This window comes from Elephas maximus, chromosome 3 (genome assembly GCF_024166365.1).
Source record: "Elephas maximus indicus isolate mEleMax1 chromosome 3, mEleMax1 primary haplotype, whole genome shotgun sequence".
NCBI lineage: Eukaryota > Metazoa > Chordata > Mammalia > Proboscidea > Elephantidae > Elephas > Elephas maximus.
This window is the reverse complement of record NC_064821.1, coordinates 8,637,514-8,664,521: the sequence shown is the minus strand read 5'-3', so window position 1 is coordinate 8,664,521 and position 27,008 is coordinate 8,637,514. Positions and strand designations below refer to the sequence as shown.

General features: G+C 51.0%; 1 protein-coding gene across 2 annotated transcripts; it reads left to right on the top strand.

Annotated features, from left to right (window-relative positions):
• Window positions 1-341: 341 nt before the first annotated feature.
• Window positions 342-22,497, top strand: TINCR (TINCR ubiquitin domain containing). 2 transcript variants are annotated; one of them, XM_049876497.1, is made up of 3 exons: window positions 342-653; window positions 4,708-4,836; window positions 5,758-7,825. In XM_049876497.1, exons 1-2 carry the CDS (start codon window positions 394-396, stop codon window positions 4,709-4,711), a joined length of 264 nt encoding a protein of 87 aa, XP_049732454.1. In that variant the 5' UTR covers window positions 342-393; the 3' UTR covers window positions 4,712-4,836; window positions 5,758-7,825. The 2 variants fall into 2 exon arrangements, with proteins under 2 accessions (XP_049732454.1, XP_049732453.1); XM_049876496.1 differs by lacking the exons at window positions 4,708-4,836; window positions 5,758-7,825 and adding an exon at window positions 22,337-22,497.
• The last annotated feature ends 4,511 nt before the right edge of the window (window positions 22,498-27,008 follow it).

Here is a 27,008-nt window from a genome sequence, read left to right as displayed (position 1 = left end):
ATTACCGGGCTTTTCTTTCATGGCACCACTGGGTAGGTTTGAACCTCCAACTTTTAGGTTAGTTTGGGGCACCGATGGACCTAAAATAAAAAAAACCAAACCCATCGTTGTGGAGTCATTCCCGACTCATGGCGACCCCAGAGTGGAACTGCTCCACAGGGCTTTCGTCTTTACAGACTCAGATCGCCGGGCCTTTCATCCACAGCACCAATGGGTGGGTTAATAAATGCCCAGGCACTTAATAAACGTCTGCGTAAATCTGGCCGGGCCTCCTGCGTGCCGGGCGTGCCCGGGCGAGGCGGGCGGGCGGAGCGCGGCGGAGGCTGGCGGCCGGGCCGGTCGGGCGGGTGGCGGGCGCGCGGGCCCCCGGGTCCGGCGCAGAGTCCGGGCGTCATGGAGGGGCTGCGGCGCGGGCTGTCGCGCTGGAAGCGCTACCACATCAAGGTGCACCTGGCCGACGAGGCGCTGCTGCTGCCGCTGACGGTGCGGCCGCGAGACACGCTCAGCGACCTGCGCGCCCAGCTTGTGGGCCAGGGCGTGAGCTCCTGGAAGCGCACCTTCTATTACAACGCGCGGCCGCTCGACGACCACCAGACTGTGCGCGACGTGCACCTGCAGGACGGCTCGGTGCTGCTGCTCGTCAGCGACCCCAGGTGGCCGGGAGGAGGGGGCGAGCGCGGGCGGGGGGGCCCTGGCTGCCTCCGGGGCCTGCGTCGGGGGACAGGGTGGGGTTTGGGCAGAGGTTCCGAGCAGGAGGGTGGGCTGAGGGTGGGAGAGGTTTGGGTAAGGAGGGACTTGGACTGGGGGGCCGGAGGGCTTGACTGGAGTCTGAGTAGGTGTAGGAGGTGGGAGGCGGGGGTGGGGAGGGACTAGGATCTATAGCAGCCCCCTCCCCCTCATCGAAGTGGGGTAACTGAGGCCCTGGCTGGGTTCTGGATAGGGGTAGGGAGCAGAAGGTTGGGCTAGGGGTGGGGAGGCTGAGGTGGGGAGGGATTCTGGCCAATCGCAGACCAGGGGCAGGGGTCAGAGTTCAGACTAGGGGCTGGGGGAGGCTGGGGGAGGAGTCAGGCAGATCACAGACACAAGATGACTGGCTAGGGGCCTGGGGTCAGGGTGCAGGTACCTGAGGTTCTGGCTGGGGTCTGGGTCAGAGTGGGGGGAGGGAGGATAGGCTGGGGGGAGTCCTGTCGCACCTCCATGAATAACTCCCCAGGGGTCTGACCCCCTGCTGTTGTAGGAACCAGCTGGGAGGGGTCTAGGGAGAAGGAGAGATGTGCAGACCGAGGCCTGGAGGGCCGCTGGAATCTTCTGGCATTGCTTCTGTTCTCTCGGTTTTTCTGCCTCTCTGGCTCTTTCTCATTTCCTCTGTCTCTCCCCCTCTGGTGGCGTTGTCTCTGTTTCTTTCTTTCCTTAGCATTCTCTCTTTGTGTCTCTCCCTGTTGTTGTTAGTTGCTGTCAGTAGATTCCAACTCATGGCAACCCCATCCATGTGTCAGAGTAGATCTGCTCCATAGGGTTCAAGGCTGTGACCCTTTGAAGGCAGATTGCCAGGCCTTTCTTCTGAGGTGCAGCTGGGTGGATTCGAACCCCCAACCTTTTGGCCAGTAGTCAAGCACCACCTGGGATTCTTGTCTCTCTGTATCTCCGTCCATTTCTGTCTCTACTGTTTCTCTCTGTGTTTCTGTGTGTCTCCCTCTCTCTGGCCTTTGGTGTATTTCCCATTCTCTGCCTTGTCTCTCCCTTTCTCAGTGGTGCTGGGCCTATTGCTCTCATTCATTACCATTCTTTGTCTGTCTGTCTGTGTCTCTCTGTCCATTTCTATCTCTACCATTTTTCTGTTTCTCTGTGTGTGTCTCTCCCTGTCTCTCTGTCCTTCTCTGTCCATCTGTCTTCCCCTCCTGCTCTATCACGCCACACTCTGAACGCTGGCCATCTGGGCACTCCAGAGCAGTTTGCTGGTTACAGATACCACGAGGCAGGTCTTCCGCCCAAGGAGGAGTTTGCAGAGAAGGGCATCAGGCCAAGGAATTGCACATGAAGGGCAGCTCTGGGACACGGATGGGGACTGGCGAGATGGGCCAGGAGGTGGAGGGGCTGCAAGGAGGACAGACTGCAGGGGGCGAGGGTGGGAGCTGGGGATCCGGGGTGGAGGTGACTGCACTGGTCCAGGCGGGCCATGATAGGGCTCGACCAGGTGGAGACAGAGGAGGAAGCCTTCAGAGGAGACACTTTCAGCCTAGTGCCCTGTCCTCTGCCCCATCCCTGACCGTGCACAGCTGGGACTGGTGGCAGCATCCCACTCTGCCTCTCCCATCAGACAGGCAGGGTAGGGTGGGGCCCAGGTCCAGGCCAGCCTTTGCCACCCACTTGCTGTGTGTCCCAAGGCAGCTTACCCACCCTCTCTGGGCATCAACATGTTCTGAGCCCCAAAACTACACGCAGACACACGAAGATGAAGTAGGGGCGGCTGGTGGGTGGCTGAGCGCCTGCTGGAGAGGAAAGGAGGCTGCAGAAAGGCCTCCCTGGGAAGGCCTCAAGGTTCCCATCTGTGAAATGGGGAGAAACGTATTTGACCTGTCAGCCCACACAGCACCCTTGCGTGAGATAAGTCTTGTGGGTGCTTAAGCCAAACAGGCCTGAGCTCCCTTTCCTGCTGGTGGACAGGGAAGCTTATCTCCCTCCCACCGCCTCACCAGCTGCCTCCCAGTTCTAAACTCCGGCAGGGCAGTAGTGACAACACTTCCTGCCCAGGAGGGGCCGACACTGTGTGGAGAACAGAGGGCACAGGATAACCAGTAGGAGCTCAATAATGACCATGTCATGTACTGAGCGCCTGTGAGGTGCTGAGTTCTTTTTCATGTGACTCACTGCAGCCCCACAGGTGGGGGCTATTATTATTCCCGGTTTACAGGTGGGGAGACTGAGGCACAGAGAGGTGGGAAGGGGCAAACCTTGGGTTTGAAGCCAGTTCTAGAAGCCATGCTCTTTTTTTATATATATAAATGATTTATTTTGTTGTTGTTGAAAATATACACAGCAGAACACACACAAATTCCTACATGTAGGATTCAGTGACGTTAATTACATTCTTCTTCAAGTTAGAAGCCACGCTCTTAATCACCACTCTCTCCTCCCACCGTAAATGGGAACAGTGGTGGTGATTATTTCCTCCCTTCCGCTCTTTCTGTCAGCCCCTTACATCTGTTCTTCAGACTGTCCTGTTGGCTCTCTTTTCAAAATCTATCCCGAATCCACCCGCTTCTCCCCCACCATCACCCACCTGGACCAGTGCAGTTGCCTCCACCCTGGTCCCGGCTCCTGCCCTCACCCCCCACAGTCTGTTCCCCTCCCTGCAGCCAGAGGGCGCCCGTGAGCACCTGAGTCAGGGCCAGTCCCTCCTCTGCCCACAGCCCTCCAGGGCTCCCACCTCCCTCGGGTAAAAGCCCAAGTCCTCCCTGCGGCCCACAGGGCCCTGCACGACCTGCCCCGTCTCTTCTGTGCCCTCCCCTCCTCCTCCCTCACTCTGCTCCAGCCACAAGGGCCTCCTCGCTGTTCCTCTAACTCACCAGGCCCCATCCTGCCTCAGGGCCTTTGCGCTGGCTGTTCCCTCTGCCTGGAACATTCTTCCTCAGACACCTACCTGGCTCCCTCCTCTTCTCTAGGTCTCTGCTCAGATACCGCCTCCTCAGTGGGACCCTCCCTGACCACCCTGTTTAAAATTGTATCCCACCCACACGCTCCACCCCCATCCCTGCTTTATATTTCTCGCCAGCTGACTTCTCTGTATTACATTTATTTCCCCACCCTGTCTCCCCCACCTGACTGCAACCCCATAAGGGCGTGGTTGTTCATCTTGTTCGCTGCTGTGCCCTCAGTTCAGTTCGTGGCACAGAGTGCTGATGTTGTCAGTTGCCGTTGTCAAGTCGATTCTCACTCATGGAGATCCCATGTGTGCAGAGTAGAACTGGTCCATAGGGTTTTCAACGGTGTGGCCTTTTGGAAGCAGATCGCCAGGCCTTTCTTCCGAGGTGCCTCTGGGTGGATTTGACCCACCAACGTTTTGATTACTAGTCCAGCGCTTAACCATTTGATCACCCAGGGACTTCTCCTGGCACATAGTCAAAAAACCCAAACCAAACCCATTGCCTGTTGAGTCGATTCTGATTCACAGCGACCTTATAGGACAGAGTAGAACTGCCGCACAAGGTTTCCGAGGAGCAGCTGGTGGGTTTGAACTGCCAGCCTTTCGGTTAGCAGCCAAATGCTTAACCGCTGCACCACCAACGACACGTAACCAAACCAAAACCAAACTCACTGCTATCAAGTTGACTCTGACTCACAGTGACCCTACAGAACAGAGCAGAACTGCCACATAGAGTTTCCAAGGAGTGTTTGGTGGATTCAAACTGCCGACCTTTTGGTTAGCTGCCATAGCACTTAACCACTACGCCACCAGGGTTCCCACAGGGCACATAGTAGGTACTTAGTAAATATTAGTTGAGTGTGTCATTGTTGGAGGAGAGAAGGGGCTGTTCAAGACATTCTCCTGGAGTTCTAGAGGGTCCTGGAAGCAGGGGAGGGGTTCTCGAGGCCAGAGGTGGGCTCCGGCAGCCACGTGAGGACACTGAGCAGACCAGGGTGGCCTTGAGTGGCGAGGCGAGACTGTGTTTGGCCTGCGATATGTGTTTTTCTGTCCCCCTCCTTCAGGTAGTTTGGGTGGAGGAGGCAGAGGCATGACGGAGAGGACTCCAGGTGTCAGCTGAAGAAGGGGTCTGGGGTGGGGGCACCTTCGAGAGATACTGCCCTCCACCCCAGGGAGCCCTGACTTAGCACCAGGTAAGCCACTCTAGTACTTGAGACACAGAAAGGGCCTTAGAGAGGTTGCAGAGGCCAGAGATGGGGAAACTGAGGTCCAGAGAGAAGGGACTTGCCTCTGTTGGTTGTCATCTCCTGAAAATGCTCTATGCTCCTACCCCAAGATGCTGGTCCCACCTTGTCATTTCACTTTGGACTAATGTGTCAGCCTGAGTGATGTTGCCCTGACTTGCTATGTGACATCAGGAAAGTCCCTTCCCCTGTGTGGGCTCTGTCGTTGTTGGCTGCTGCCAAGTCAACCCCTGACTCATGGTGACTCCATGCACAACGGAAACGCTGCCAGGTCCTGCGCCATCCCTACGACCAGTTGCAGATCAGATTGTTGCGATCCATAGGGTTTCATTGACCAGTTTTTCAGAAATCAATCACCAGGCCTTTCTTCCTAGTCTCTCTTAGTCTGGAAGCTCTGCTGAAACCTGTTCAGCATTCTAGCAACATGGAAGCCTCTACTAACAGGCGGGTGGTGGCTGCATGAGGCACATTGGCTGGAAATCAAATCAGGTCTCCTCCATGGTAGGCGAGAATTCTATCACTGAACCACCACCGCCCCCTTGGGCTTTGTCACCACTTCTTAAAAATGAAGGATTGGGCTTTGGTTAGCAGGGTTTGGCTTAATTGTGCTCTTTGCCTGCAATTCCTGCGGCTTCCACCAGGTGGCTCCAAACAGCCAAGCTTGCTCCAGGATTAATGGCTCTTGTAATTGAGGGCTGTTTGTCACTCACAAGGAGGGCCCAGGGGCATCAGGCATGAGGGAACAACGGCAGGTACCACTGTCCACATTGGGGCCATTAGGAGAAAGGGAAGAAGGACGACTGGCCGGGGAGCTGGTGTTTCACCTTCCTGGACTGAATGTGTCTTATCCCCTCCCTCCTGCTCTTCCAGGCTCTGGGTTCCCAGGTAGATGTTGAAGCACTGATCCCTGATGCCTCGGACACTCCTGATGGACCTGGGACGTTGCTGCCCCAACCCAGCCAGCCAGGGAGGAGCCATGGGCCGTTCAGCTGTGCTGTGCGACCCTGAAGCCATCGCGTCTATCTTGGGACCTTCTGTGCTCTATCTGCAGTGTGAACTACGGTGCCACTTTGGAAGGTTCCCATGGGCAGCCAGAGAGCAGAGAGGAAAGGGGAGGAGCCTGCAGACATCTTCACCTTGTACACTCTTCTCTAGGCCACATCTTTGCCCAAGCTGTGCCCCCTGCCTGAAGCACCTTTCATACATCCCTTTGGCATCTCCAATCCTCCCAGGATTCCAGCCTCCTCCAGGAAGCCTTCTCTGGTTCCCTCCTCCCCAGCCAGCAAGCACTTTGCCCTTCTTTGGTCTCCTAGGAGGAGCCCCCTCTGCTGTGAACAGCCTTGGCTGGGGGTGTGGCTAGTCCCTCAGGAAATTTCAAATGACTAGAGGTGGTTTTAGAGGCAGAGACTGGATGACCCCAGGCCTCCGAAGTCACACTGTCCTCTCCCCTCCGAATTTGTTGTTGTTGTTAGGTGCCATCAAGTCGCCCCCTGACTCATGGTGACCACATGTGTTACAGAGTAGAACTGCTGTAAGCTACAGAGTCAGATCTCCAAGCCTTTCTTTCATGGCACCACTGGGTGGGTTTGAACCACAAACCTTTTAGTTAGCAGCCAATTGCAAACCACTTGTGCCACCCAGGCTCCTTCGCCCCCAAATTTGTTGTTAGTTGGCCTCGAGTCACCTTCCACCGACTTGTGGTGACCCCATGTGTTACAGAGCAGAACTGCTCCATAGGGTTTTCTTGGCTATGTTTGTAGGTACAGATCGCCAGGCCTTTTTTCCGTGGCACCGCTGGGTGGGTTCAAAATTCTGACCTTTCAGTTGGCAACCCTTCTCAAAGCGCTTTCGCAACCCAGGCTCTTTGATTCCCAAATACACCCTTTTAACCCAGCCTCCCTTCATCATCCCCCCCTCGCTCCGGGACTTACATTGACCCAGGGGTTGGGGTTCTGGCAACGCTGAGGCGGGGAGGTAATAATGGCGGTCTTCCAGTGTGCGGTGGGAATTCTGGGTGGAAGCCTTTACAGGCACAACCGGCCTCCGCGGGGGGCCTCTGACCTGGAGCCACTTCGTGCCTTTGCGCAGACCCTAGGGGTGGGGCCTGGGCAGTGGGGCTGGGCACACCTTCCAGGGCCGTGTTTACGTTTCGGGGACTGGCGTCTTGCAGGGCAGAGGCATGGAAGCCTGGGAAGAAATAATGTTTTAATTAACAGCCATGTTGGCCGCAGGGCCCTGAGCGGGGACAGGTGGATAATAAATCAGGGCCGCAGGGAGAGCCGCGTTGGCCCGTCGCGGGGACAGCGCCAGGCCCGCCAGGCTGCGGCTCGACTCCCCTCCCCAGACCAAGAGAGAGGCATGAAGGGGGAGACAGACGGGAGCTCCCATTTCCCTCGAGGGGTCCCCACTTCACTCCTGTAGGCAGACCCGATAGGAATGCCGCGCGGGGTGACCTGAGGCGCGTCTGTCCCTACGTGTGACCAGGATGGGTCTTTCTGAACCCCCAGACACTCCTCGGTGCACCGCCCAGGGCCGGGTACCCAGAGACCTCCCTAGGGCAGGGTTCCAGCTCCCTCCTTTGCGGTAGGTAAACTGAGGCGGGGCGGTTGCTGGGCAACCCGGGGCAGAGGCGGGCGGCGCGGGAGGGAGAGGCAGCCCCGACTGTGCTGGTGCGCGGTTCGGGCTTCTGTCCCACGCGGGGACATGCGCACACGCCTGCTTACCCTCGGGCACCCGCCCCCAGACCGCCGGGGCAGGAAAATGGGGCCACCCCATCTCCAGTCCTTCCCCCAACCTCTCCGCGCCCTGGCGGCCCGTTATTCCGCCCATTTTACAGATTGGGTATGGAGCTGACGGAAGCAGCTCTCCCAAGGTTACGGCCAGCCAGTGGCTGTAGGGGGTGTGGGCCGTGCCTCCTACACCTGGCCTCTGGGCTACTGCCCCAGCAGCCCCCGCGGGCGACCTGGCGGGGGAGGGGGGAGGGTGTCCTGCCTCTTGGCTGGGGGTGGGGGAAGCATTTTCAGTGCGTTTTGACATTTAACAAACAGTATGCAAATTGCATGCAAATCGCATGCAAATCATCACCCATTTCTTAAGCCTCGACAGCTCTGGCGTGTTCTGAAATAATAATGTCAGAGCGGTCTTTTGGCTGTTGGCCTTGGGGAGGGGTTGGGGGGGAAGCCTTTCCCTTTCCTTCTTTTTCCTTTTTCCTACCTGCCTCTTTCTTTCCTTTCTCCCTTCTTTATTCCTTTCCTCCGCGCCTGTCTTCTTTCCTTCCTTCCGCCATTCCTCCCTTGCTTCCCCTTTTTCTCCTTTATTCCTTCACGTCACTTGTTGAAAGCCTCCCAGTAGTGAGATGAACATAAACACCAAAACCGGCTTCCAGTGTCCCCATCTTCCAGATAGGGAAACCAAGGCACAGGCCTGGTCTGAGGCCCACAGTCACCATGTAGGCAGTGCCCCCCCACCAACTGATATCATTGACTGGAGCAGTCGGGGCTCCCTTGAGAGCCTCCAGGCCTGGCAGGGCTTGGCAGGGCCACAGGGAGCTGTACTGGGGTTTCTTGGACTTGAAGGCAGTTAGCTGAGCTCAGACCCGGAAAAAACTCACACGGACTTGTCCTGTCCCTCCAGTCCTTCTTTCTCCTGCTAATCCATCAGTTTATTCCCCAAACTCTGGCTATACCCCCTCTCCTTAGTTTGCCTGTCCCACTGGCTCTGCTTGGAAAGCTCCTATACATCTCTCAAAGTCCCAGCTCTAATGCCCCCTTGCCCATGCAGCCATTTCTGCTGCAAGCAGAGCATCCGTTCCCCTGTGGGCCCCTGCTGCCCCTGTCTCTCCCTCTGGCCTAGCCCTGACCACTTCATGTGGGCAGTGTCAGCGTCCCCTCTGGCCCAATTTCATCACCTGTCTGGTGATTTCACACCTTCAGACCTTCGAATATCTGTTCCCTCTACACAGAATGCCCTTTCCCGCCCTTTCCACCTGACACACTCCTAAGTTTTCAAGGCCCCAGCAGCCGTGCTCCCCCTTCCTGTTGACTCTACGGCTCCCTCCAGGCTCCCCTCTGGGTCCTGCAGCCTCTGTCCCCCCTACCCACGAAACCAGGAGGTCTCTGTCTCTTTAAGCCTGAGGAATCACCTTTGGGATCACCCAGCTTGGAACCAGGTCCAGAAGGACCATTTTTGAGTGTGTGTTGAATAAAAATCTGAGGGTTTGAAAACAAGATCAAGTTCAAACTCTATAGCCTGGTCTTTGAAGCCTGTTGAACTCTCTCATTCATCTCCAGGCCCTGGCACAGGCTCTTCCCTCTCCTACTGTGGGTGACCTCAGGCCAGCCCCTCCCCTCTCTGGGTTGTGAAACTGGAGGAAGCCCGCCCCCCTACCACCCTAGGGCCTCTTAGGCTCTTGGCTCCACCCCAGGAGCAAGTCTGGGCTGCAAGGAGTTTCGGGTGAGACTTGGCAGCCACCATTTCTCTCGCTGGGGCCCTGCGGTGTCCCGGGGAGGGGCCGCCTCCCACCCTCGCTGCCCACCCTGTTCATGTGGTGAGTGTGGTTCCCAGAGGAGGCGTCTACTGTGGGTGCTCAGGCTGCCTCACTCTCTCCCTCTGTTTCTCCTGGCTGGGCTCTGGCATTCTTTAACTCCAAGCACTCGTTTAAGAAATATTTATCAAGTGCCGGCTGTATGCCAGGCCCTGTGCTGGGCACTGGGGATACCAAGACAGACGCAGCTCCAGCTGCCACGGACAGTGGGGGAGGTTGCTCACTGCACAAGAGAACCCACCTGACAGGGTGAGGGCCCAGGGAATGGGAACCTTTTTGTAGGTCATACAAAGGCTCCAATATGGGCTAATAGTGGCCCTGACTCTGCTACCTTTGTCTGTTTGTCTGTCAGTCCCTGTCTGTTTCCTCCTATCCCTGTCTCAGTCTCTTTTCCATGTATCTTCAGCTTTTTTTTTTTTAATCTCTATCTGGGTCTCTCAATCTGTCTCCATCTCTGTCTCTCTTGCTGTCTCTCACATCTTCTAACAAAAAGGACCCCTGCTGCCCTGGGCTGCTTTCCAAAATGGCTGGACTCATCTGTTCTGCAGTCATAGATTAAGCACCTAGAATTTGCCTTTCGCTGGAGACAGCGTGGGGACCAGGATGTCCAGCCATGGCCCTCCCAAGGCTCATTGTCCAGCAGATGAGACAGAAGCTACAGGATTGGGGGGCTGCTCCTGGGACTCCCGGAAACCCCTCCTTAGAGCTAGACTGCAGTCCTGCTCTGTGTAACCTTGAGTGGTCCTTGTCCCTCTCTGGGCCTTGGTTTCCCCACCTGCCTGGAGACGTAGGTGTTTAGGGCAGCTGGGCCAGCTTGCAGGGCACTGACTGTTGGCAAAGAAATCCTGACTCATGCCTGCACCCAAATGTGTTTAAAAAATCTTCCGAGGGGAAAGAGTTGAAAGAAAAAACAAAGCAAAACAAACAAACAAAAACTCAGAGTTTACCCCCCAGCTCTGCGGTCTGAGGCACTTGGAGCAGGAGCAGTTTTCCTGCCATCCCCCCGGATCATGGGGGAACTTTCCCACCTCTTCCCCTGGTGGCCCCTGGCTATCCACTGAAGGCTGCTGGCCTCACCGTGAGGGTTCCAGGCCTGGCCCCGAGTGCTCCTGGCTTGCCACTGACCTCACACTTGTGATCTGAGATCCAGACCCACTACACTCCTTGCCAGGTTCCAAATGGGAGACACTCTTTTCAGCTGCAGGGCCTTTGCACATGTTGCTTCTTCAAGGGGAGTGGCATCCCCTCCCTACCCTTTACCTTTCATCCTGCGATTTGCAGGTTAAATGTCACTTCCTCGGGAAGGCCCCAAGACAAGTCACGTTTCCCGGTTTTACATTCTCACGACATCCTGTTCTTTGCCTTTGTAGCATTAATTATTTATATTGTTATTCATTCAACGTATGTTTTCTCCACTAGCCTGTGGGCACCTTGAAGGCTGGATGGGATCTACTTTGGTTACTGCTGGGTGGCATGGCGTTTAATCACCCAGTTTAAAGGATGAGGAACTACCAACACTCTCCCTCCCTCCCTCCCTCCCCAGGCTCAGTGGGGGCCCCCATCCAGCGCCCAGCTCCAGGCTGCCAAGGGGGCGCGAAGGCTTGGGATTAGGATTCCAGGCACTCTGGCTCCTGCCTCCGTGATAAATGGGGAAAATTCAGAATTAATTATTGACTGCTCCGCGGAGCCGCCGATCTGAACAGATAGTGTCCTCGCCGCCGCGTCTGTCCACCACTCCTCAGGAGTTTATTAGAGGGGAGAGGCCCCCAAGGGGCTGGAGCCAGACAGAGCCAGGTGCAAAGCCTGGCTCCTCTACATAACTTCAAGCAACTCACTTACCCTCTCCTGGGCCTTGGTTTTCTCATCTGGAAAAAGGAAAGAAAAACATCCCCAGCTGTTGGGATGAAGTTGTTGGGAGAATCATTCCAAGCTCATCGAGTGTGTTGTTGTTGTTTGTTGCCATCAAGTGGATTCTGACCCCTGGCGACCCTACCTGTGCAGAGTAGAACTGTGCTCCATAGGGTTTTCCAGGCTGCGAACTTTCAGAAGCGATCGCCAGACTTGTCTTCCGAGGCGCCTCTGGGTGGATTCGAACCTCCAGCCTTTTCGGTCATTTGTGCCACCCAGGGACTCCAGCAGCAGGCAGCACACAGCAAAAACCGCTTGCTGCCAAGTGGGCTTTGACTCGAGATGACCCCATGTGTGTCAGGGTAGAACTGTGCTCCCTAGGGTTTGCAGAAGTGGATCACCGGGTGTTTCTTCCAAAGTGCTCTGGGTGGATCTGAACCTCCAATCTTTCAGTTAGCAGCTGAGCATGTTAACCCTTTGCACCACCCAGGGACTCCTGGCGCACAAGGGGTATCCAATAAATGCTGCGGAATTGGCGAGTTGATGATGGAGGCCTAATTCCCTCCCTATAGGGTCTCTAGGAGTCAGAATCGACTCAATGGCAATGGGTTTGGTTTTGGTTTGGTGGGCAGGAGGAGGTGGAGTTGGGGTGGCAGCAGAATCCTTACCCAGAGGCAGAGCTGTATCCTTTAGATGGGCAGAGATACCCGATGGCAAATGTAGATCTAAGCTGTAAGGACTTACATAAAACAACAGCAACCACGAAGGACTGACTCTTTGCCCGAACCACTTCCTTTTCTGAATCTGGATCGCCTGACCCACTGCAAGGGTACAGTGCCCTCTGGTGGACAGTGCAAAAACTGCAGGATCTTAGAAATAAGTAAGCCAGGTATGGGATCTTAAATCTTCTGGTAGTCACAATGAGAAAGTAAAAAGAAACAGGTGAAATTAATATTAATAATGTCTTTTTTTCTAACCCAATATAAACCCTGGTGGTGTAGTGGTTAAGTGCTACAGTTGCTAACGAAAAGTTCGGCAGTTGGAATCCGCCAGGCGTTCCTTGGAAACTCTACTGGGCAGTTCTACTCTGTCCTATAGGGTTGCTATGAGTTGGAATCGACTCAGTGGTAGGGGGTTTGGGTATCCAAAATAGTATCATTTTAACGTTTTGTTAGCTGCCATCGAGTTGGCTCGTGGCCACCCCATGCACAATGGAATGAAACACTGTCCGTTCCTGTGCCATCCCCATGATCCATTGCGGGTCAGGCTATTGTGATCCATAGGGTTTTCATTGGTTGATTTTCAGAAGTAGATTGCCAGGCCTTTCTTCCTAGTCTGTCTTAGTCTGGGAGCTCTGCTGAAACCTGTTCAGCATCCTAGCGACACACAACCTCCAACTGACAGACAGGTGGTGGGTGCACATGAGGTGCCTTGGCCAGGTATCAGACATGGGTCTCCCACATGAAAGGCAAGGATTCTTCCACTGAACAACCATGGGCACAGAAGTCTGCCTACCTCAGACTTAAAGCAGGAGAGGGTCATGGTCAGATGGCCATTCTAGAAGGATCTCTCAGTCTTTGGGATGGAGAGTAAATTGGAGGGAGCAAGACTGGGGTTGGGAGGCCTGGGATGTGGGTGAGCTTCAGCCCTGTGGGCCAGGTGAATCCTTCCTGGGTCCTATCGCCTCAGCTTTTTCTCGCCTGGGGCAGACTCAGGCAAAAGAAAAGAGCCAGGTGATATCTGCATTTCATGTGATCTTCCACTCAACAAACACTTATGGAGCACCTACTTCATTCCAGGCACTGCTCTAGGCATCGGGACACAGCAAGGAACAAGACCAAGATCCTCGCCCTTACAGGACCCGCAATTCAGTGGGGCAGGTGGAAACAAAGAAACTCAGAGTAACAAACAAAATACTTTCTAATAGTGAGGAGTTGCCAGAAAGAATGAAAACTGCTGTCCAGGTGTGTGGGTGGGCCAGGGCAGGCCTCTGCAAGGAGCTGACATTAGAACTGAGACTTATAGCAGGAGAAAGAGACGGCCATGGGGAGGTCTGGGGGAAGAGCATTCCAGGCAGAGGAAATAGCATGTGCAAAGGCCCTGAGGCAGGGACCCTGCTGGGTGAGTTTGAAAAACAGTGAGGAGGCCAGTGTGGTGGGAGGGAGGACAGAGAGGGAGGAGGTGAGGGCTGGGAGGTAATGGGGCAAATAGTTCAGGGCCATGGACAGGACTTTGGTTTTTCTTCTTAGGTGGATGGGTGGCATGGTTCTGGCAAGAGCTAAGGTTCTGGGAGGTTGGAGGAGGTTGGTTGTATTACCTCTAGGTCCAGGGCTGGCAGTAATCCTACCTCAGTGGAGTCAAAAACCTGTGTTTAACATTTTGATCAAGGACCCAATAGATGGTAAGATACTCGTCTGGAGCAAAAGAGAAAGAAGGAAGCCAAAGACTCAAAGAAGAAACTAGTCTACAGAACCAATAGTCCACATGAACAACAATATCACCTACCTTGAGACCGGAAGAACTGGATGGTGCCCAGCTTCCACTAACAACCCTTCAGACCAGGGGCTCAGTAGATGATCCCACATAGAATGGGAGAAAAATATAGAGCAAAACTAGAATTCTAAAAAAAAAAAAGGCCAGACCTACTGGACTGATAGAGACTAGATGAACCCCCGAGACTATTGCCCCGAGATACTCCTTAAACTTGGAACTCAAACCAGTCCCAGAGGTTACCTTTCAGCCAAATGACAAATTGGCCCATAAAATAAATAATATCACCTGTGAGTACTGTGCTTCTCAAAATAATCGTCTAGATGAAACCAAATGGTGAACATTTATCCAAAGGCGAGAAGGCAAGGGGGGACAGGGAAGCTAGATTAATGGAAATAGAACAACCAGAATGAAAATGCTGATATACTATGAAAACTGTAACCAATGTCACTGAACAGTATGTATAGAAATTGTTAAATGAGAACCTAATATTCTGTGTAAACCTTCACCAAAAACACAACAAAATATTAAAAAAGAAAAGACCCAATAAATGGATCCTGATCAAAAGGAGGAAAAGCATGGAACAGAACGTGACATTCACCTGGAAACCAGGCTTACTGAGACTGGGGGAATCCCCGAATCTAGTGTCTGGAAATAATCTTTAAACCTTGAGCCCAAACTATCTCATGAAGCCATTGTTAAACTAAACGACAGTTAAGCCTAATTAATAAAGAATGTTTGCCTCAAGCACAGCACTGACATTTACACCAAAGCACAGATGAGAACTTTCAGGGCAGAGAGCCTAAATTAACGGTGGTGAAGCGATGTGGGCAGAGGTAGAATGCTGACACCACATGAAGTATGTAACCAATATCATTGAACTGTTCATGTAGAAATTGCAAATGGATGTATGTTTGGTTTTATATATTGCTGCCAAAATTAAATTAAGTAAAAAGATGGCAAAATTAAAAACCAAACAAACCTGGGTTCAAATCCTGCTTCTGCCTCCCTCTAGCTGAGTGACTGGAGCCCAATGACTTGCCCTTCTGGGCCTCAATTTTCCATCCATAAAATGGGCCCAATGACAGACCTTCCAGGGTGAACAGTCAGACCCAGGACTAGGGTGAGGCAAGTGAGGAACGCGACCTGGCACAAAATTCAAGGAACCAAACCAAACCCGTTGCTATCAGGTCAATTCTGACTCATAGCGACCCTGTAGGAGAGAGTAGAACTGCCCCATAGGGTTTCCAAGGAGCGCCTGGTGGATTCGAACTGCCAGCCTTTTGGTTAGCAGCTGTAGCACTTAACAACTACACCACCAGGGTTTCCAAAGGCGCCCACAAACTCAGTCAAGGAGATAAATACTATTTTTTTATTGCTGTAAAAAAAATATATATATATATATATACACAGAACATTTGTTGATCCAACACTTTTCAGTCTGTAATTTATTGATATCAATTACATTAATCATGTTGTGTGGAGGCCTGGTGGCACACTGGTTAAGTGCTCTTCTACTAACCCAAAGGTCGGCAGTTGGAACCCACCCAGCCACTCTGTGGGAGAGATGACTTGGCGATTTGCCTCCTTAAACCTGTTGTTGTTGTTGTTAGGTGCCTTCGAGTTGGTTCTGACTCATAGTGACCCTGTGCACAACAGAACGAAACACAGCCCTGTCCTGCGCCATCCTCACAATCATTGTTATGTTTGAGCTCATTGTCGCAGCCACTGTGTCCATCCACCTTGTTGAGGGTCTTCCTCTTTTCCGCTGACCCCGTACTCTGCTAAGGATGATGTCCTTCTCCAGGGACACATCCCTCCTGACAACATGTCCAAAGTATGTAAGACGCAGTCTCGCCATCCTTGCCTCTAAGGAGCATTCTGGCCGCACTTCTTCCAAAACAGATTTGTTCCTTCTTTTGGCAGTCCATGGTATATTCAATATTCTTCGCCAACACCACGGTTCAAAGGCGTCAACTCTTCTTCGGTCTTCCTTATTCATTGTCCAGCTTTCACATGCATATGATGTGACTGAAAATACCATGGCTTGGGTCAGGCGCACCTTAGTCTTCAGGGTGACATCTTTGCTCTTCAACACTTTGAAGAGGTCCTTTGCAGCAGATTTGCCCAATGCAATGCGTCTTTTGATTTCTTGACTGCTGCTTCTATGGCTGTTGATTGTGGATCCAAGTAAAATGAAATCCTTGACAACTTCAGCCTTTCCTCCGTTTATCATGATGTTGCTCATTCGTCCAGTTGTGAGGATTTTTCTTTTATGTTGAGGTGTAATCCATACTGAAGGCTGTGGTCTTTGATCTTCATCACTAAGTGCTTCAAGTCCTCTTCACTTTCAGCAAGCAGGGTTGTGTCATCTGCATAACACAGGTTGTTAAAGAGTCTTCCTCCAATCCTGATGCCCCGTTCTTCTTCATATAGTCCAACTTCTCGGATTATTTGCTCAGCATACAGATTGAATAGGTGTGGTGAAAGAATACAACCCTGCTGCACACCTTTCCTGACTTTAAACCAATCAGTATCCCCTTGTTCTGCCTGAACAACTGCCTCTTGATCTATGGAAAGGTTCCTCATGAGCACAATTAAGTGTTCTGGAATTCCCATTCTTCGCAGTGTTGTCCATAGCTTGTTATGATCCACACAGTCAAATGCCTTTGCATAGTCAATAAAACACAGGTAAACATCCTTCTGGTATTCTCTGCTTTCAGCCAGGATCCATCTGACATCAGCAATGATATCCCTGGTTCCATGTCCTCTTCTGAAACCGGCCTGAATTTCTGGCAGTTCCCTGTCGATATACTGCTGCAGCCGTTTTTGAATGATCTTCAGCAAAATTTTGCTTGCGTGTGATATTAATGATATTGTTCTATAATTTCCACATTCAGTTGGATCACCTTCCTTGAGAATAGGCATAAATGTGGATCTCTTCCAGTCATTTGGCCAGGAAGCTGTCTTCCATATTTCTTGGCATAGACGAGTGAGCACCTCCAGCGCTGCATCTGTTTGTTGAAACATCTCAGTTGATATTCCATCAGTTCCTGGAGCCTTGTTTTTCACCAATGCCTTCAGAGCAGCTTGGACTTCTTCCTTCAGTACCATCGGTTCCTGATCATATGCCACCTCTTGAAATGGTTGAATATCGACTAATTCTTTTTGGTATAATGACTCTGTGTATTCCTTCCATCTTCTTTTGATGCTTCCTGCGTCGTTTAATGCTTTCCCCCATGGAATCCTTCACTATTGCAACTCGAGGCTTGAATTTTTTCTTCAGTTCTTTCAGCTTGAGAAACGCCGATCGTGTTTTTCCCTTTTGGTTTTCCATCTCCAGCTCTTCGCACATGTCATTATAATACTTTGTCTTCTCGAGAGGGCTTTTGAAATCTTCTGTTCAGTTCTTTTACTTCATGAATTCTTCCTTTTGCTTTAGCTGCTCAACGCTCAAGAGTAAGTTCCAGAGTCTCCTCTGACATCCATCTTGGTCTTTTCTTTCTTTCCTGTCTTTTCAGTGACCTCTTGCTTTCCTCATGGATAATGTCCTTGATGTCATCCCAAACTCCTCTGGTCTGCGGTCACTAGTGCTCAATGCGTCAACTCTTTTCTTGAGATGGTCTCTAAATCAGGTGGGATATACTCAAGGTCATATTTTGGCTCTCGTGGACTTGCTCTGATTTTCTTCAGTTTCAGCTTGAACTTGCATATGAGCAATTGATGGTCTGTTCCAGTCGGCCCCTGGCCTTGTTCTGACTGATGATATTGAGCTTTTCCATCGTCTCTTTCCACAGATGTAGTCAATTTGATTTCTGTGTGTTCCATCTGGTGAGGTCCATGTGTATAGTCGCCGTTTATGTTGGTGAAAGAAGGTATTTGCAATGAAGAAGTCGTTGGTCTTGCAAAATTTCTATCATTTGATCTCCGGCATTAAACCTACAGCCTAGGAAACCCTATGGGGCAGTTCTACTCTGTCACATGGGGTCACTGTGAGTTGGGATTGACTTGATGTCACCCAACAGTGAAGACAATCACGTCAGGCAACCACGGCCCATAATCACCGTTAAACAAACATTCACTAAAATGAACGAAATTCTCCCCTTTCTCTCTCCTGCCTTGGTAACCACTAATAAACTTTGGCCTCTGTCTTAGTTGCTGAAATGCCACAAGTGGGTGGCTTTAACAAACAGAAATTTATTTCCTCACAGTTTAGGAGGGCTAGAAGTCTGAAGTCAGGGTGCTGGCTCCAGGGGAAGGCTTTCTCTCTCTGTTGACTCTGGAGGAAGGTCCTTGTCTCTTCTGAGCTTCTGCTCCTGGGCGGTCTTCATGTGGCTTGGCATCTTTCTTCCCCCATCTCTGCTTCCTAGTTTGCTTGTTTAATCTCTTTTATATTGCATAAGAGACTGATTTAAGACACACCCTACACTAATCCTGCCTCATTAACATAACAAAGACAACACATTCCTAAATGGGATTATAACCACAGGCATAAACCAAACCAAATCCATTGTTGTAGAGTCTATTCAGACTCATAGCAACCCTATAGGACAGAATAGAACTGCCCCATACGGTTTTCAAGGAGTGGCTGGTAAATTTGAACTGCTGACCTTTTACTTAGCAGCCCAACTTTTAACCGCTGTACCTCCAGGGCTCCCTCCCCAGACATAGAAGTTAGGATTCACAACATATATTTTGGGGGGACACAATTAAATCCCCAACAGTCTTCATGCATTTGTCTGTTCTAGATATTTCATATAATTGGGACCATGACAATATTTGTCCTTTTGTGACTGACTTGTTTCGCTCAGCATGATGTTTTCAAGGTCCATCCATGTCGTGGCAGGTGTCAGGGCTTCATTTCTCTTTATGGCTGAGTAGTATTGCTTCGTGTGTATGGACCACTTTGTGTTCATCCATTTCTCTGTTGACAGACACTTGGGTTGTTTCCATCTTTGGGCTATTGTGTATAGTCTTGCAATGAACATTAGTGTACAGGTGAAGATAAATACTATTTTAATGCAACATTTAAAAAAACTCAAAATGAATGCAAACACATAAACAATGAACAGAATATCCAAGTGTTAAACGATGACAAGATCCACTTACTTGGCCTTGCCGCACTCTCCCCACCCGGGTCCCGGCAGTCCCACACACCCGCCCAGGAGGTGGTTCCTGCCAGCAGCCCGCTCTCCCAGAAGAAAAGGTCTTCTGATTAAGCCTTAATTCCTGATAATTAAACCTGGGGAACAGGGGGCCAAGGATGCACCACGGGAGGGAGGCTCTGGTGGGGGCCAGCCAGGCCTGGGCTCCCCGGGGAGAGAGAAGGCTGGGAGGGAGCCCCTGAGTGGCTAGAGCGAAAGCAGAAACTTAATCAGTCCCGCAGGATTAATTACTGGGCCCGGGAGCAGGCCGAGAAATCTGCTACCCGAGCTGTTGCCTTCATTTGCTCCATTCTCTTCTCTAGACTCATTCATCCTTTCCAATCTTTCCAACTAAATCTATTTATTTATTTTAAAAGGCACCTTTATATCCTACCATGAAACTCAAAAGACCCAAACCAAACCTGTTGCTATCGAGTCGATTCTACCAGGGCTGCCCACAAAACTCAGATATATATCTTTTTGAGTAGAGTAGATGGTATATGGAAACCCTGGTGGCCTAGTGGCTGGGAGCTCAGATGCTAACCAACAGGTTGGCAGCTCGAATCCTCCAGCCACTCCTTGGAAACCCTATGGGGCCATTCTACTCTGTCCTGTAGGGTCGCTGTGAGTTGGAATCGACTCGATGACAACGGGTTTGGGTTTTTTTTTAGATGGCATATGAGCAGGTCCCTGGGTGGTGTGAATGGTTTGTGCTTGGCTACTAATCTAAAGGTTGGTGGTCCAAACACACCCAGCGGCACCATGGAAGACAGGCCTGGCAATCTGCGTCCATGAAGATTTGTTGTTGTCAGTTGCCATCAAGTTGACTTGACTTATGGCCACCCCATGTGTTGCAGAGGAGAACTGCTTCATAGAGTTTTCAAGGCTGCGACCTTTTAGGAGCAGATTGCCAGGCCTCTCTTCCAAGGCATCTCTGGGTGGGTTCGAACTGCCACCTTTTGGGCTAGTAGCCTAGTGCTTACCTGATTGTGCCACCCAGGGACTCCTTCCGTAAAGATCCTAAACCCCAAAACCAAACCCACTGCCGTCAACTCAACTCGGACTCACAGCGACCCCATAGGGTTTCCAAGATGGTAAATCTCTACGGGAGGAGACCATCAGTCTCTCTCCTGCGGAGCTGCTGGTGGTTTCAAACTGTCGGTCGCTTTAATCACTGCGCCACCAGGGCTCCTTCAATAAAGATTAAAAAAAAAGAGTGAGATGAGCAATAAAGATTACAGACAAGAAAACCCTATAGGGCACAGTTCTACTCTGTGACACATAGGGTTGGCACGAGCCGGAGAAGACTTGATGGCAATGGGTTGGGTTGGGTTTGGTTTGGTTTTGGTTAGATGGTATATGTACTGGGTTGAATAAGTGTCCCCCCCAAAAAATTCATGTCTCCCCGGTACCTGTGAATGTGAGCTTATTTGGAAATTAGGTCTTTGCAGATGTAATTAGGTAACTTAGGACGAGGTCACACTGGGGTTATTGTTAGGTGCTGTCGGGCCTGCTCCGACTCATAGTGACCCGATGTACAGCAGAACGAAACCCTGCCCGGTCCTGCGCCATCCCCACGATTATTGCCTTGCTGGAGCCCACTGTTGCTGCCATTGTGTCAATCCATCTCATTGAGGGTCTTCCTCTTTTTTGCTGACCCTCTACTTTACCAAGCATGATGTCCTTCTCCAGGGACTGGTCCCTCCTGATAACATGTCGGATGAAGTCTCACTATCCTTGCTTCTGAGGAACCTTCTGGCTGTACTTCTTCCAAAACAGATTTGTTCATTCTTTTGCAATCCATGGTATATTCGATATTCTTCGCCAACACCACAACTCAAAGTTGCTGTAGGGCAGGTCCCAAATCCAAAGCCTGATGTCCTTATAAGAGGAGAGAACACACACAGATCCACACAGAAGGAAGATGGCCATGTGACCACGGAGGCAGAGATTGGAGTGAAGTGTCTAGAAGTGAAGGAACGCCAAGGGTTGCTGGCAACCACCGAAGAGGCAGGGAAGGCTTGATCCTCAATAGAGCCTTCAGAGAGAGCATGGCCCTGCCCACACCTTGATTTTGGACTTTCAGCCTTTAGAATGTGAGACAAAACGTTTCTATGATTCTAAGCCACCAGGAACCTTCTTTGCCTCTTCCAGCTTCTGGTGGCCCCTGGTAGCTTGTGGCCGCATTACTCCACTCTCTGCCTCCTCTGTGTGTCTCTTTTAAGGACATTTGTCATTGGATTCAGGGCCCACCCAGATAATCCAGGATGATCCCATCTCAAGATTCCTCACTTAATGACATCTGCGAAGACCCTTTTTCCGAATAAGGCCACGTTCACAGGTTCCGGGAGTTAGGTCATGGACATATGTGGCACAGTGGTTAAGAACTCAGTTGCTAACCAGAAGGTTGGCCGTTCCAATCCACCAGCCTCTCCTTGGAAACCCCATGGGGCAATTCAACTCTGTCCTATAGGGTGGGTATGAGTCCAAATCCACTCAATGGCAGTGGGTTTGTTTCTGGTTTAGCCAACCCTCTTGTAGCCCTGGTAGTGCAGTGGTTAAGTGCTCCACTGCTAACCAAAATGTCAGCAGTTCGAATCTACCAGATGCTCCTTGGAAACCCTACGGGGCAGTTCTACTCTGTCATACGGGGTCACTATGAGTCAGAATCGACTTGATGGCACCCAGCAACAACAGTCAATCCCCGAGGCCCCTGGGTGGTGCAAATGGTGAAGCGCTCACCACTAACCGAAAGGTTCAGTTTTGAATCTACCCAGAGGTGCCTTGGAAGAAAGTCCTGGTGATCTCCTTCCAAAAGACCAGCCATTTAAAACACAATGGAGCACCATTTTTCTCTGACCCACATGGGGTCACAATGAGTCGGAATTGACTTGGCAGCAGCTGGTTTAGTTTTTTTTTTTGGTCAACCCCTTACATTCCTGTGTATGAATCCTCCTCAGCCTTAGAAACTAGGGGTGAACGTTTACAGGAAGCTCTCTCTGTGAACCCCCATGTCTGAGTCTCCACCCACAGCCCCATCACGACCTCCCTCCCATCACTACCCACCTACCTGATCACTGGGGCTGGGATGTCTCTGTTTGGCTCTGCCTCCCTACAGCCTGGAAGCTTCTCCAAGGCTGGGGCTCCAGACCCCAACTGCCCAGCTCAAATGGGGTCCCAGTAATGGGGTGATGCTCGTGGTGTCTTTGTGGCTTAGGGAGACAGAGGGGCTGTGAGTAAGGAAAATATACTTTTAAGTCTAAAAATACCTGCAAATCGAAGAGTGATTGTAGATGCATTTTTCTCAGGGAGGGGTGGAGTTTGAGTGTGTGCTGGCTGCAGACGGGGCGGCGGGAGGAGTGTGTTACACTCTCCTGTTCACTCTCCATCTACTCCTGACCACTGTGATTCTCCCATTTTACAGGGCAGGAAACTGAGGCCCAGAGAGATCTCCAGGAGTTCCACAGCGGGGTGAGGACAGGGCCTGGTGGCCAAACTCCAACACTGGTGTTGTGAACTGCCTCCCTTGTCCACGCCCCCATCGGCCAGATGGGGAAACGGAGGCAGCAAGAGAACTGACCTTCCCAAGCCACAGAGCTGGTCCCGGTAGGGTGGAACTAGGGATGGTTCCCTCAGCCAAATGGAAGGTGGTACTCTGCTACTAAGAAGGGTTGGAGGTTCAAGTGCTCCCAGAGATACCTCGGAAGAAAGGCCGGGTGATCTACGTCCAAAAACTTAGCCATTGAAAACCCTGTGAAGCATAGTTCTACTCTGACACACATGGGGTCGCCATGAGTCAGAATTGACTCAACAGCAGATTTTGTTGTTGTTGTTGTTGTTATGAGGCAGGATACAGAGAGATGGGACAGAGCGAGTGGAAGGAAGTGGGCTCTCTGTCTGGGGAGACTGAAGCTCCTTCCCCCCTCCCCTGTCCTCATCCCCAGCCTTCTTCCTCTGCTGCAGACAGACTGCAGGGCCCAGGGCTTGTTCTCCCGTTTCTGCGGACCAGGGTCAAGAGATTTAATTTAACTGCTGTGGGCCTAAAGATTGGCAGTATACACCCACCCGGCTATGCCACAGAAGAAAGACCTGGCAATCTGCTTCCATAAAGATTAAAAAAAAAAAACCCGTTGCCCTCCACTCGGGTTTCCAAAGACTGCCTCATGGACTTGAACTGTCAACCTTTTGTTTAGCAGCCAAACTCTTAACTGCTGTGTCACCTGGGTTTCCTCTGTTAAGATGACAGCTGACAAATCCCTATGGAGCAGTTCTCCTCTGTCACACATGGGGTCGCCATGAGTTGGAATTGATCAACTGCACACAACAAGGGGAAGAGAAGTGGGGGGTCCTACCCACGCCCCTTAGGTCACCGCCCTGTGTCTGGGGAGCCCCCAGGAAATGCACACCTGGGCACATGCCTGTACCCACCGCAGACAAACACGTGCCCCGTACACCTTGGACTTCCACGTGCACCCCTTTTCCTCCCTCTCCTCATCCCCCCAAGCCTCCCACATCAGCCCTGTCCTCTGCCTGATGCCCGGGAACAATTAGTGTCAGAGCCCCCGTTACAGCCGCCACCACCACCGCAGCCTCTGCTGAGGCAGGATGGCCTCATGTTTAATTCATCACCGGGCTAATTATAGCCAGGCTGGGGGAGGGGCTTGGTAACCTTGGCCTTCTCTCCCTACCCCTCCCACTGCCACCAGGGTGACCCGGGGAGGAGTGAGGAGTGGGGGTCTGTGTCCCCCTCGCTGCCCCCCAGTTCTGGGCTGCCCCCCCTCCCAGGGCCTTGGGAGGCGAAGAGACAACATGTTGATGGAAACAGAGGCACAGGGCCGGGAGGGAGGTGGGAAGGAGGAATGGGGATTCCAGCCTCTGGAGGTTTCCTTCCCTTCCTCCTTCCCTCTCTTGCAGGGATCAGGATGGATAATCACACCCGCCAAATGCCTGGGACAGTGTGGGCCATGCCACCGTGTTCCATGAGGGCACACCAAGGCCCGGCCTGAGTTCCTACAGCGGATACAGTCGGCATCTGATAATCATGAATAACCATAACCAACACTGAGGATCCCACATTTCCCGTTGATTCTAGCATTTTGTTGTTAGCTACTGTCACCAGGGTTTCCATCCCCATGATTCGTTTCGGATTAGATTGTCATGATCCATAGGGTTCTCACTGACTGATTTTCAGATGTCAATTGCCAGGCCTTTCTTCCCAGTTTGTCTTAGTCTGGAAGTTCTGCTGAAACTTGTTCAGTATCACAGCAACACACAAGCTCCCAAGGACAGACGAGTGGTAACTGCATGAGGTGTATTGGCCAGGAATCGAACCCAGGTCTCCCGCATGGAAGGTGAGAATTCTGTTACTGAACCTCAACACCCGTGGTTTTCCGCGTTTGTTGTTAGTTGCCATCAAGTTGATTCTGACTCATGGTGACCCATGTGTGCAGAGCAGAACTGTGCTCCAAAGGGTTTTCAATGGCTGTGACCTTTTGGAAGCAGATTGCCAGGACTTTCTTCCAAGGTGCCTCTGGGTGGGTTTGAACAACCAACATTTCATTTAGTGGTCAAGCACTTAACTGTGCCTCCCAGGAACTCCTTTTAGCATTTGTTGTTGTCGTTAGTTTGCATCCAGCCAGTCCCCACTCATAGCCACCCCACACCCCACATACAACAGAACGAAGCATTGCCAGGTCCTGCACCAACCTCACAATCGCTGTTATGCTCGAGCCCATTGTTGTAGCCACTGTTTCAGTCCATCTTGTTGAGGGTCTTCCTCTTTTTCACTGACCTTCTATTTAAAGACTTGTTGCCGTTGAGTCAATTCCAACTCATAGCGAGCCTATATGACAGAGTAGAACTGCCCCATAAGGTTTCCAAGAAGCGGCTGGTGGATTCGAACCGCTGACCTTTTGGTTAGCAGCTGAGCTCTTAACCACTGCACTACCAGGGCTTCGACCCTCTGTTTAAAAAAAAAAATTATTTTTTAATGTGGGCTCCGTTTATCACTGTTGTCACTGAGCACTTACTATGTGCCAGACACAGTCGTGGGCCCTTTCCATGAAGTACCTATCACAGGGCTGGGACTAGGGTGAGGAGAGTGAGGCACTCGCCTTGGCTGCAAAATACAAAAAGCCACCAGCCAACTACACCATCAAGATAAATGCTGTTCTCAAGCCACATGTGAAACTACCAAAAACCATGCAAAAAGTCTGTGAAGAACAACATATCAAAATGTTAAATAAAAAAGGATATGAATACACACTTCACTAAAGAAGATATCCAGGCAGCTAACAGGTACATGAGAAAATGCTCTCGATCATTAGCCATTAGAGAAATGCAAATTATAACTACGATGAGATTCCATCTCACTCCAACAAGGCTGGCATTAATCCGAAAAACACAAAATAATAAATGTTGGAGAGGCTGCGGAGAGATTGGAACTCTTATACACTGCTGGTGGGAATGTAAAATGGTACAACCACTTTGGAAATCTATCTGGCGTTTTCTTAAAAAGTTAGAAATAGAACTACCATACAACCCAGAAATCCCACTCCTCGGAATATACCCTAGAGAAACAAGAGCCTTCACACAAACAGATATATGCACACCCATGTTTATTGCAGCTCTGTTTACAATAGCAAAAAGCTGGAAGCAACCAAGGTGTCCATCAACAGAGGAATGGTTAAATAAATTGTGGTATATTCACACAATGGAATACTACGCATCGATAAAGAACAGTGACGAATCTGTGAAACATTTCATAACATGGAGGAACCTGGAAGGCATTATGCTGAGTGAAATTAGTCAGAGGCAAAAGGACAAATATTGTATAAGACCACTATTATAAGATCTTGAGAAATAGTATAAACTGAGAAGAACACATACTTTTGTGGTTACGGGGCGGGGAGGGAGGGAGGGTGGGAGAGGGTTATTTACTGATTAGTTAGTAGATAAGAACTACTTTAGGTGAAGGGAAGGACAATACTCAATACACGGAAGGTCAGCTCAACTGGACCGGACCAAAAGCAAAGAAGTTTCTGGGATAAACTGAATGCTTCAAAGGTCAGCGGAGCAAGGGCGGGGGTTTGGGGACTATGGTTTAAGGGGACTTCTAAGTCAATTGGCAAAATAATTCTATTATGAAAACATTCTGCATCCCACTTTGAAATGTGGCATCTGGGGTCTTAAATGCTAACAAGCGGCCATCTAAGATGCATCAGTTGATCTCAACCCACCTGGAGAATGAAGAACACCAAGGTCACACGATAACTATGAGACCAAGAGACAGAAAGGGCCACATGAACCAGAGACTTACATCATCCTGAGACCAGAAGAACTAGATGGTGCCCGGCCACAACCGATGACTGCCCTGACAGGGACCACAACAGAGAACCCCTGAGGGAGCAGGAGAATAGTGGGATGCAGACCCTAAATTCTCATAAAAAGACCAGACTTAATGGTCTGGCTGAGACTAGAGGAATCCCAGCAGTCATGGTCCCCAAACCTTCTGTTGGCCCAGGATAGGAACCATTCCCGAAGGCAACTCATCGCAACTCATCAGACGTGGAAGGGACTGAACAATGAGTAAGAGAGAGATGCTGATGAAGAGTGAGCTACTTGTATCAGGTGGACACTTGAGACTGTGTTGGCATCTCCTGTCTGGAGAGGAGATAGGAGGGTAGAGAGGGTTAGAAACTGGCAAAATTGTCACGAAAGGAGAGAATGGAAGGGCTGACTCATTAGGGGGAGAGTAAGTGGGAGTATGGAGTAAGGTGTATATAAGCTTATATGTGACAGACTGACTTGATTTGTAAACGTTCACTTAAAGCTCAATAAAAATTATTAAAAAAAAAATGTTAAATAAAGATGGATCAGGCCCCGTACTTGCATGCAGGGGCGGATTACCCAATAGGCAAAGTAAGCATGGTGCTTACCTTGCTTACCAGATCCTCTGTAGTGAACAATTTCACATTTTTTCGACACATCAAAGAGTCTGCTTCGAGGTCTGGCTGGCCTCTGTCTCTCTCCTGACCCCACAGTGCCTTCCCACAAAATCAAAGCCTCTTTTCAAATTTACAATCCCTGACAGTGGC